Source organism: Phoenix dactylifera, chromosome 7 (genome assembly GCF_009389715.1).
Source record: "Phoenix dactylifera cultivar Barhee BC4 chromosome 7, palm_55x_up_171113_PBpolish2nd_filt_p, whole genome shotgun sequence".
Taxonomy (NCBI): domain Eukaryota; kingdom Viridiplantae; phylum Streptophyta; class Magnoliopsida; order Arecales; family Arecaceae; genus Phoenix; species Phoenix dactylifera.
In genome coordinates, this window is record NC_052398.1 from 13,002,530 (window position 1) to 13,013,926 (window position 11,397).

At 43.8% G+C, this 11,397-nt stretch overlaps 2 protein-coding genes and 1 pseudogene across 2 annotated transcripts; 2 read left to right on the forward strand and 1 right to left on the reverse strand.

The window, feature by feature from the left end:
* The first annotated feature begins 279 nt into the window (after window positions 1-279).
* Window positions 280-1,042, forward strand: LOC103706741 (annotated as a pseudogene).
* A 2,934-nt stretch (window positions 1,043-3,976) lies between these two features.
* LOC103697982 (uncharacterized hydrolase YugF) lies at window positions 3,977-7,012 on the forward strand. The gene is made up of 6 exons (XM_008779928.3): window positions 3,977-4,361; window positions 5,279-5,390; window positions 5,478-5,571; window positions 5,747-5,924; window positions 6,015-6,084; window positions 6,278-7,012. Exons 1-6 carry the CDS (start codon window positions 4,012-4,014, stop codon window positions 6,608-6,610), a joined length of 1,137 nt encoding a protein of 378 aa, XP_008778150.1. The 5' UTR covers window positions 3,977-4,011; the 3' UTR covers window positions 6,611-7,012.
* A 1,102-nt stretch (window positions 7,013-8,114) lies between these two features.
* On the reverse strand, window positions 8,115-11,108 carry LOC103706698. The gene has a single exon (XM_008790903.4). It carries the CDS (start codon window positions 9,772-9,774, stop codon window positions 8,452-8,454), a length of 1,323 nt encoding a protein of 440 aa, XP_008789125.2. The 5' UTR covers window positions 9,775-11,108; the 3' UTR covers window positions 8,115-8,451.
* Window positions 11,109-11,397: the final 289 nt, after the last annotated feature.

The following is an 11,397-nucleotide window of genomic DNA, read 5'->3' on the forward strand; positions in this document are numbered from 1 at the left end:
AATCTAATCTTTGGCATTTTTTTTTTTTTTTGCACAAAATGGTTGCTTAAGGACTTGAATCCATGCCATTGCATTTGTTAGCCGAAGCCTTTTACCTTTTATCAAGCAATGGTCCTTTTTATTCATCTTTTAGCAAGTCATGCCAATTTCTTTTTAATCTTCACGGCAACCATTTTTATTATTTTAAGCATTACCTGGATACTGTTAATAACTGAACTCCATAAAACTTGCATGAGATAGGCTTTGGAACTTGGGAGAGGTGCTAAGCCAGTTAGCTACATGGTCGAGGAGGTTTGGCAGTTCATTCCAGAGCGCAGTACATGGAATAAGGAATATTCATCTAGCAAGCGAGCACCTAGGCTGCAGAGTTTGAGATATATATGTTTTTTTATTAGTAAGTTGCTGAGAAAGTTCCATATATTGATCTCTTTTACTCGATATATTAAAATACACAGGCATTTGCATCTGCTAAACATGACAATCCTGTATTATCTTTCAGGGAAGTATGTGAAAAAGCTCTTACAAATTATTATTTGATTGACCCATCAGAGGTGGCTTCAAAGAAAATGACCATTTGCAGCAGTTGGAATACCTCCACAAGGTGTTCAGCAAAGCTGCACAAACTGATACACCATCAGAGGTGACCCAACTCCTAATTGAGTTGATATTTGTTCCCCTTTCTCTGCTGCTGATAGCAGTTAGAATATTTGTTGATATTCAGGTGACTGACTACTTTTGTAAAAATACACTTGATATCTTTTGTGATCCTATGATTACTCCCAGTGGCATACTTATGAAAGGGCAGTGTTTCTTGATCATCTTCAGATGGTGATTCCTAGTTTCATGCTGTACTCGAGCTTATTGCCTTTTCTTTGTGGCTATGCTTTAAGTTCTGAATCTAGTTTCTCAAATTTAGGTGGGCAAGTTTTATCCTGTCACAGGAGAGCCGCTCGAACCACACCAACTGGTATCAAACCTTGCTATCAAGGAAGCTGTTCAAGCATTCCTCAGTGAGCATGGTTGGGCGTACAAGATATCCTAAATGTTCTGATCGCTGTGCCCCGTAATCAAGGAAGGTACATGAGTCCAAATCACAGCCATCAAGTTTAGAGGGATTTTTGTGTTGTATTAATGTTTTCATGTTTTCTTCAGTGTTGCTCAGTCCTTTTCACCAACCTGTGAAAACACTTTGTTGAATGTCTGTGTACAGATAGATGGTGTTATGCTTTTGATGTGCAGTCTGACAGACCTTGATGTAAAACCCATCCTTTGGATATTATATACAGAGAGATACAGAACTTTGGATTGGCAATGAACATATATGTTTTTGGGTGTCTTGCTGTTTATATTCACCATGAACTTCGCAGAGCCAATAACACTCCTTTAAAAGTTTGCACTACAATTGCATCGATTCTCCTTTGCCCTGAATTGTTCCATATTAATGGTGGATTGTGGGGGCTGTCATGCGGGTGATGTCACGCCCCAAACCCACCGCTCGGGTTGACCACGTGACACGGCCACATAATCCCTAATGTAAAACCCTAAAGATCATGTAAGGCCTAAAAGGTACAATATTCACAAAAATGCCAATAATTAACGATTAATGTATTTATATCAAACCAACTAAAATGTACCGATGGATTACATAAATTCAAATGTCCATAAGCAAAAGATAAATTAACTTCTAATTATCTAGCAGTCTGTCTCCAAATCGATCTTACTTCTCGACCCACCCGATGGATTCTAGAAATTCAGTGCCTCTGAAAAGAAAAGTAAGTATAGTATGAGCTTTTCCAGCTAAGTAAGAATCCCAACAGCCACACCAGTAATAATAAGAAAATAATCCGAGCAACAAATAAGTGTTATGTCATCATTCGAAAAGCTCAATAAACAACAAGTATATAAAAACTAGTACATATACATAAATCCTTTTTACACATTATGTTATCCACTTTCGTATTAATCTGATTCCCAAGTTTCAAAGTTTTTCACTTCTGGCTTTGGACTAACCAAGATCATGACCCAGTCCAAGACTGCACAAATCCCACACATAAGCTCGTGGCAGCTATCCCACGCGTAAGCCCGTGGAGGCTATCCCACGCGTAAGCTCGTAGAGGCTATCCCATGCGTAAGTCTGTGGAGGCTATCCTACGCATCAGCTCGTGGCAGCTATCCTACGCATAAGCTCATAGAGGCTATCTCATGACAAGGCTAGTCCAACCCATTTTACATGTCTAATTTTACATGTTTAATTAAATTTCAATCACATCACATATTTGCATGTATCTCAAAGATATGATTATTCTTTCCAATTTAAATATCTCAATATTTCCATAACAAACAAGATGCACACCTCATATGTGTCATACCAGCTTATAAAACCAATAACAACATACTGATAAAATATATCCAACGATAAATCAAATATATGCATAAATAGAGGTGCTCAGATGTAAGAATTCGTACTGCAATTTGAAGATTGACTCAAACACGGATCCAAATCACAACCTACGAGCGGGGGTGTTGAGTCCCCTGATCAAAACCTCTTGGCACCGCTGACTCTCCCCCTACAACATCAATTACAAATCACAAACTAAATTATTTAATATTTAAATATTCTAAACCATAATTCACATCTACTATAGGGTTCATTATCATGTCCCCAAACATCTCAATCCTTCCAGATCTAGGGGCAATCGGGGTGGCCCGACCCCCACCCTTTCACCACCGACCTATATCGTCGCCAGCCATGGCCGCTGCCATGCCGGCGACGATGGCCGGTCTCGATGAAAAGATCAAGAAAAGAGGTGGCCCTTCTGTTTTCACGGATGGGAGTATGGCTACCTCCCTCAAATTTCCTCTGGTCCAAGGGCAGCAGCCATGGTGGTTGTGCCCTCTCCAACTCGTCATCTCGGCCACCACTGGCTGAACCATCGCCGGCCACCACTGTTGCAGTCGTCGGCGATGGTGGCCGGCCAAGAGAGGGAGGGAAGAAGTGGTTTCTTCTTCTTCTTCCCCCAAGAACCGGAAGGATCTCCCCCCCTCCACCATCATCTACAGAAGGCCACCATGATGGTGGCTCAGCCCCCACCCAACGGCAACCACAGTGGCCCACAACTTACAATCGCCGGTGTCGGCGGCCAACCGACGAGAGGAAGGAAAGAAGAAGATGGGATCACGAGGAAGAAAACCTCGGATCCACCACTCGCCATCTTCAATTAATCCTAAATCCCTCACCAATCCTCACACAGTCCTGATTCACCCCCAAATGGCATGAATCCTGGCAAACCTGGCGGCCGGCGGCGGCAAGATCCGAAAGAGAGGAGCCAAAACAGGGATCCTTCTCCGACGATTTCACCGGCCAAAACTCAGCCAACACAACCCTTAATCTAGAAAATAAAGCACAAGGGGACAAGCCATGATCACCTCAGTCCGATGGGGTGCTCCGGCAACTTTTCCGACGAGAATCGGAGGAGAAATCCCTAAGCAACCTCGGATCAAAACCTATGGATCCAAGGCATCTTCACCAAATTTGTGGGGGAGGTCTTTGCTGAAGTGAAGAGGGGCTTTAAGGCGTCCTCCATAACCGACCGGCTCTCAGAACCGTCGCCTCCCCGGCGAGTCGTCTCCGCGATGCTCCCTCTTCCACGATCGTGCCCAGGGCACGATCTATATTTGGAGATGGGCCAGGCCTCTTCAGGCCGGCCCATCAACCCAAATGATTTATATATATATATTCCGGGTCCTCACAGGTGATGAATGGAATTGATATGCTGTTGAGAAAAATCGTGGCTGAAGGAATGCAAAGCAGCCAAGCCACTATTAAAGATCAGATGGTGAAAATTCAATGAAAGCAGGATGGCCAAATTTGAGTCACAGCCACCCAAAAGAGCCTCTTTTATTTCTGGGTGTGGAAGCCGACAACCGTCTTATGCAATGACCAACCTGCCCTCCATCGTCATAGAGGCCACTAGAATTCATTGTGGTTGGAGAGTACTCGGAGAGCTGGAGATGGCGGTTTCTCTCCTCCCTTCCACCTCCCTCTGTCCGCGACCCCCAACAATTCGTCTCTTCTCCTTCTCCACCCCTTCTCTTTTCTCTCATTCCCCTTGTTGGTCTTCTTCTTCCTCCTCTTCGTTTGGCCATTTTAGAAGTGGACGTCGTCTCAGGATCGCTTTCAGGGGTAGGATTTCTGCTGCCACTCTTGTGGACAGCAGCAGCAGCAGAGAGCTGAAGGAGATATATGACTGCTGTAGCACCTGGAGGTGGAAGGACTTCGGCATCAATTTCCTCGTCAAGGGGAAAGGCCCTCCCCTTCTTCTCGTTCATGGCTTTGGTGCCTCTGTCGCCCACTGGCGAAGGTAAGAAGGGGAAAAGATCACATCTTATTGAAGTGGTTCCTTTCTCTAGATTCATTCCACTTCTTTTTCTGCAGTATCTTCATTTGCACTTTACTTCTTGTGCCGGCTCTGATTCTACCGAAAGAGATATGACATCAAATCTACTCATCTCTTTTGGAAATTCTGGCCGCCCATACCTGTTAACTGCCCAACTGATTTCACACTACTATGGCCGTAAAGAACCTGTCAAAATAGATTCCTGAGCTGGAGAAATTTCGGGTTTGTGCTCCATTCAGGTATTAGCTTTACCCTCCTGATTGATTGGAATTGGGTTGGATTCTGCAGAATTCATCAAGAATACATCAACTGCCAACAATTGTTAAGTAAGAGTTGTTCATCATTCCTCTTCCCATGTGAGAACTCCAGGGTTCAACCCCGTTGGTGGCAACCTTATGTTCACTGAGCACCATTAAGAAGCTTCGTTTCTCTCTGATGCTATCTGCTTGCAAGGAAGTTTCAATTTCTTTATTTGTTTGGATCTTCTCATCGACGTTACTGTTTGGTTCGGTCCTTCGATTTTTGTGGAATCGTCCTGGGAATTCATTCATTGTTCTTCTTCTTGAAATCCTTCTCTGTGTTTTTGGAGAAATAGGATGAGCGGAAGCCTGGCCAAAATCGGGTGAGGATGAGATCTGATTCCAAACCATAGATCTTAATACTCGGAGACTTTAGCAACTAAGGCAATTGACATCCTCTTTGAGATCCTTGCGCTGTCTACCAATGTTCTGAAATGTTGGAGAATATCAATCTCTTGGTACTAATGTTTCATCTTCTACAAGTTTATGTCAGAACTTACGGAAAAATATTAGCATCCTAGTTTTCCTGCTTTTCCAAAAATATTATATTGAAGAAATATCTTTGGGCTTTCTGTGCTTCAGGAATATTGGAGTATTGTCAGAGTTCTACACTGTATATGCCATCGACCTGCTTGGATTTGGTGCATCGGAGAAGCCGGCAGGATTTTCTTACAAGATGGAAGTATGGGCTCAGGTGCATGTTCTACTTCTAACTTCCTACTTTGTTAGGGGTTCTTCTTTGTTATTTACTCTTACAGGAAAATATGGTTTCACCGAACAGCTGATATTAGATTTCTTAAATGAAGTCATCAAGAAGCCCACTGTGTTGATTGGGAACTCGGTTGGAAGCCTTGCATGTGTTATCGCTGCTTCAGGTTAACCATGGTTCTATACTTCTACTAGCTTCTGATGTGCTTTCTGGCTTATGAACATTTGAGAAAGTTCTCTCAAATCCTTTAGATATCTCTGTTGCATGATAAGTTTTGTAATTTCTTTGCTCACAAGATGAGAAAGTTAATTCTCTCACTAATGATTATGGTAACAAACCAGAGTCTAATGGAGACCTAGTCCGGGGTCTTGTGCTACTAAATTGTGCGGGTGGCATGAACAATAAGGCAATAGTCGACGATTGGAGGATCAAGTTGCTGCTGCCTTTGCTTAGGCTATTTGACATCTTATTAAAGCAGACAGCGATAGCATCAGCACTTTTTGGGCGTGTCAAACAGAGGTACACTTGGCTGGTGTTCTTTATCATTTTTAAGCGCTGAAATGCAACTCCACCAGTAGTCTAATAAATAATAATTATTTGTTGAAACAGGGAGAATCTGAAGAACATCTTACTCTCCGTTTATGGAAACAAAGAATCTGTTGATGAGGATCTAATTGAGGTAGCATGAAGTCTCAGTTGACAATCTGCATTGCTATACACTTTTTTCCCTTCTATTCTCTTTCAGTCAATTGATAAATGGTTTTTTCACATACTTTGTGGTTCATTTTTGAGCTTCTACTACTTTTTTGTCCTTCCATAGTGTTTCTTAGCACTGATTATTTATCATTTGGTATTTGTCTGGATATGTGCAGATTATTAGGAGACCAGCTGATGATGTAGGAGCTCTTGATGCATTTGTTTCTGTTGTTACAGGCCCACCAGGGCCAAGTCCTATGTCCTTGATGCCAAAAATTTCTCTTCCTGTTTTGGTCTTGTGGGGTGATCAAGACCCATTTACTCCTATAGATGGACCTGTGGGAAAGTACTTCTCTTCACTCCCTTCTCAATTTTCAAATGTGAAACTCTACATCCTAGAGGGAGTTGGCCACTGTCCCCATGATGATAGACCAGATCTAGTCCATGAAAAGCTGCTTCCTTGGTTGGCTTGTCTTCCAGATATAAGCAAGATTTCAGTTGCCTACTAGAATGACATGCATTTTTAACTCATCTGTTGATTCCATAGCCTCGTCAAGAGCATGGTATTGCTGTCTTAGTTGTTTGTATGGCAGGGGTAATTTCGATGTTCCATCTGCTCCAGGGCAATAGATGAACAAACATACCTTGATTCAAATGGACTTACTTTCCATCATTTTGTTGTTAATTGGTTGCTGTTCCAAATTCTAGAAAATCATTCAAGTGATATCACGAGCTAAAGTAAAAGGTGATGAGTTATACAAGCTACTGTGTTGAATGTAAACTTCAGAGATTCTGGACCAGATATTACCCAGTGAAGCTATATTATTCCAATTATTTTGATTTTGTATTCCGATAAATGATAACTTGTATAACATGTGCACTTTTTTATCAGAAACTTACTCTTGAGGGCATATAAGTTCTATTTTAATTTTTTATGATTTTGTTGTATGTTTCGTCTCTGATAGGGCATTTATACATGTATCTGCTTAAAAGCATGAGTCTGGTGGAAGCATGGTTCGCCGTATCCACTCAAACCGGACGGTACAAGGTGTACCGTACCGGTTCGATACTGGTATATGGTACGAGTGATATACTGACACTCGGTATACCGAATATATCTTGTACCGTATCGTACCGATACTGTGCTAGTATAGCATTGGTATAGGATCTAGTACCGAGACGGTGAATCTTGGATGGAAGTCTCTATAATTATGCCTCGATTGCTACTTCATTTGGAGCTCTTCCTTGTATATGCATTTTTTAAGCAGAACTTTCTGAGGTTTAACTCCGATGTGGCTCCTAAAGATTCATGTCGAACAAAATTCTTCTAGACAATCCTTTCTTGAGTGTAGAAATTTCAATCTTGGTCTCTCTAAATCAATGTGGAACGAAATGAATGTCGCAAACAACAAGTGCAGCAGCGTGCAGTCAATGAAACTAATTTTAGATTATCAACACCAACATATGATGCTCAGCAGGTGAGAAAAAAAGAATAAGCTTTGTAATAATTCACAGAGAAGGTATTTAAATTAATTGCTTCAAATCACAGAGGTCGTCTTTTTGACTGAATTGCATGCTCATCTTATTGCAGGGATACTGCTCAAGAAATTTATTGAACTGACAATGGAATCTGCGAGCGTGGAGTAGCTTATAATTAGTCCAGCAGGACGGAACAGCCATTCATACAAGAAGGAAGCCTTGAGGCTACGGCAATCACCACCTTCTTCCAAGAGGGAGCACATGTAAGTAACGATTATTCATTTACTCATTAGAATAAGTGGTTAAGCGCTGCTTGTCTTTGAGATCTTTTACATTGTCCAAATATAGTCTCTTCTCTTTCTGCATGTGGAATGATATTTTGGCTACTCATCATATGAGAATTAATGAACTAGAAGCAGTTGAAGGTATTTCACCTTATTTTAGCCCTATATATTACCAAACCATAAAGATTAAGCTTTGTCTCAACTATTTGAGATCGGCTATTTTTGCTGTCCAACTGGAAAACCTCAGAAGGAACAATGATTTGTTTTCTCTTTTCTATTTTTTTTTCTTCTGGACCAAGGTCAGAAACAGCTTCGTTACAAACATTGCAAATCTAGTATCGAGCCAGTTGCTACTGTACTTGACTGGATCTATATTCTTATAGCACAAGAATGAAATGAACAATAACATGATAGGGCCTAAACAACACCAAATTCAAATTCTCAATATCCATATCCTTCCTTGGATGACATGTATCAAAGATACGCTGCCTGCGAGGTTTGAGCAGGCCGAGCAGGCAGCTCTCATTGTTGCTAGCACTCTGAAACATTCCCCATTACCTGCATATCTGATTGTTTGCATTTGGCCGTCAAGTCATGGGTTTCTCCAGTAGTGCAGAGAGGTACCACTCGTTCTTCTCGATCCCCCGATCCAGCTTTCGGCCGGCATTCCACCTGAGCTTGTTGAACGCGATCCGGTCGAACATGGGAGCGTACGTAGTGTTCAGCTGCGTCCCGAGACAGAAGAAGTGATCGAGCCAAAAGAGGCCACCAGGCCTGAGCACCCGGTAGATGTCGTAGAGCGCGAACTCCAGCACGACATCCGGGATCCAGTTGCTGAGGACGTGCATGGAGTGAACCATGTCGAGCGTGTTGTCGAAGAAGGGGAGCCGGTGGGCGATGCTGATGTGCACCGGGACGAGCCCCCTCGAGGCGATGAAGTTGTTGAAGGGCCCGTCGAAGTTCATGGTGCTCGTGACGATGGTCACGTTGCGCTCCCTCATCCTGGCCGCGAACGTGCCGGTGCCCCCGCCGATGTCGAGGCCGATGCGGATCGTGCCCGGCGACTTGGTTCCGAGGATCTCGTCGATCGCGTAGTCGAGCTCCCCGTAGCTTCGGAGCCAGCGGCCTTTCTCCCGCCCGTCCAGGTCGAAGCAGTCCTTGCAATCGAAGGACCCTCTCACGTGCCTTCGATGGACCAGGCAGGCGTAGTTCTTGCAGGTGTATGGATCCCAGACGACGCTGGTGTCCGGCGGGATTGTCCAGAGGCTGGCGGGGAAGGTGGTGGGCTCGGCGTAGCCGACAGGGGACTTGGGGTGGCAACGGCGACGTGGCAGGGGCTCGCACCCTTTGAGCAACAATCGCTGGGCGAGGTTGTCGTCGGAGGGGCACTCGCCGCCGACCTCGTAGCTCATGTACCGGATGAGCTCATCCTGGAAGCGGCGGCAAGCGGTGCCGAGAGTTGGGTAGAGCTCGTCGGAGCGGATGTTGGCCGATTCGCCGAGTGGGAGCTTGTGAGGCCCCACAGCGAGCTTGAGCTCCCCGGTGAGCTCCTTCAGCCATCCATCCAAGTCCTCTTGTGGGGCATTGTTGCGGTTGGCTCGGCCGAGCTCGGCGAGGAGGGTCTCCAAGAGAGCATTAGAGGTGGCGAGCCGCCTGTAAAGCTCGGTAACCTGGGCTTGGCTCATGGACAGTCTGGACTGGGTGGAGTTGAGCTCTCGGAGGAGTGCTTCCGAGTCCCAGAGGTGGATTCGGGGGGTGTGCGCTGACCAGTCGACGTTGAAGGAGGAGCCTGAGAAAAGGTAGATGGAGAACAAGCTGGTAAATACTAGTAGTAGCAGAATCTTGAGCTTCGATTTCGTCGAGCTTTGCTGTTGGATTGGTTTGCGAGGGTAGTCATCCATGCTGCCCATCTCTCCTCTCTCCGTCCAAGTCTTTGTTTGATACAATGGAAGAAGGTGAACTTGGAGCGCTAGAGTGATTTGAGGGATTTATGCTCGAGTCTTTTAGCGTGAGGAAGAGGAAAAGAAAGTTCTTTTTAGATGGAGAAGAAAGCCTCTCTTTTTATGGCCTGTGTTTTGATGGAGTTTTGGGAGAAGAGACGGAGATGGGGTTGGTCAGGAAACTGGGGAAAGGGGGGAAATTTTTATAGGGATTGTGGCCCTCTCCACGTGGTAATGCATTCATTGAGAAGCATTTGGATCTCTTTGATTTCCCTCTGCATTCTGCACGATTTTAAAAGTCCGGTTGCTTCCAGTTTTAGAAAGGGGGGCGGAGACTTTATGTATAAACGGTTAGTTTCTTTATTTTCTCGAACTCCTCGTCCAATGAAATCCGCCGGTTGGGCCGCTCGAGAGATGCCATACTTCGTCTGAAAAATAAGTAGATCGAAAACCTGGCTCGGAACTGAACTGGGGATTAGCTCTTAGTGGTGAGTTGACTGACTGAACTAAGAAAATGGTTTTCACCAAAAAAAAAAATTAAGAAAATGGTGAGTTGACAAGAGTTGATAGACCAGATCATAGATGTATAAGAGATATCTTACTTTACAGCGTTTTTTTTTTTTAAAGCACTTAGTGTTTCATATATTTAATCATTAGCTAGCTAGTAAATATATTGAGGATTCATGTAGTGCTAGCATGACTAGAATTCGTGTTTCCTTCATGAGTTTTGGTATAATACTTTTTATTATTTTTCACTCAAGCTAATCAAGCCATTTTTTTTATTATTCTGATACTCTTCCACTTTTTTTCATGGACACCACGATTGTGGTCAATCTAAATGGATCTTTGCTACAGGATCTTCTAGTCCACGTAGATCATGAGTAGGATCTACTATGATGCCATTCTAATAATCCAGGACCTCATATAAAAAAAAAAGTTAGCTAAGAAGGTAATTTTTGGTTTCCTTGGTCATGTATAAGTATTCAATATATTGCCGTCGAATCTTAACCAAGGTCAGAGTGTAGTTCGAACGATCCTAAGATCGGCTGGAGATGAGTTGAGCAGGCTGGTTGAGGTGTTAGACGCTAGTCTCCTCTGAGGACAGCTTGCAAGAAGTTTCTTTGCCAGAGAGTTTCCGGTGGAGAATTTTTCAATGTCTAAGTCAGAATAGAGAGACAATAGTGTAGAAGGAAGAAAATTTCAGCAGAGTGTGGTTCTGATATCGCGTAGTACGTGTCATTGCATAGTGCATGTCATTGCATACCTAAGGTCCCTCAAACTATCTCTATAGGAGAGTTGGATTTGTCGTTATCTAGGTCGGCGTTCCCCAATGGTCATATGGCGACCAGTAAGACGACCTTGATATGGGTGGCGTACAGTATAGACGGCGCACCGAATGCAAAATTGTTACAATGGCCAGCCGTTGTTACGACAGCCGATTGCCAGGACTGTCGGTCCTTGTCGGCACGTGTCGATTGGCTTCTTGGTTAGAGGTGAAGTTGCTCACCTTGGTCGGTTGGAGCTGAAGTTGCATACCTTGGTTTGTACCGAGGTCGTCGAGGTCGGTTTAGTTCGAGATTGAGGTTTTCAATA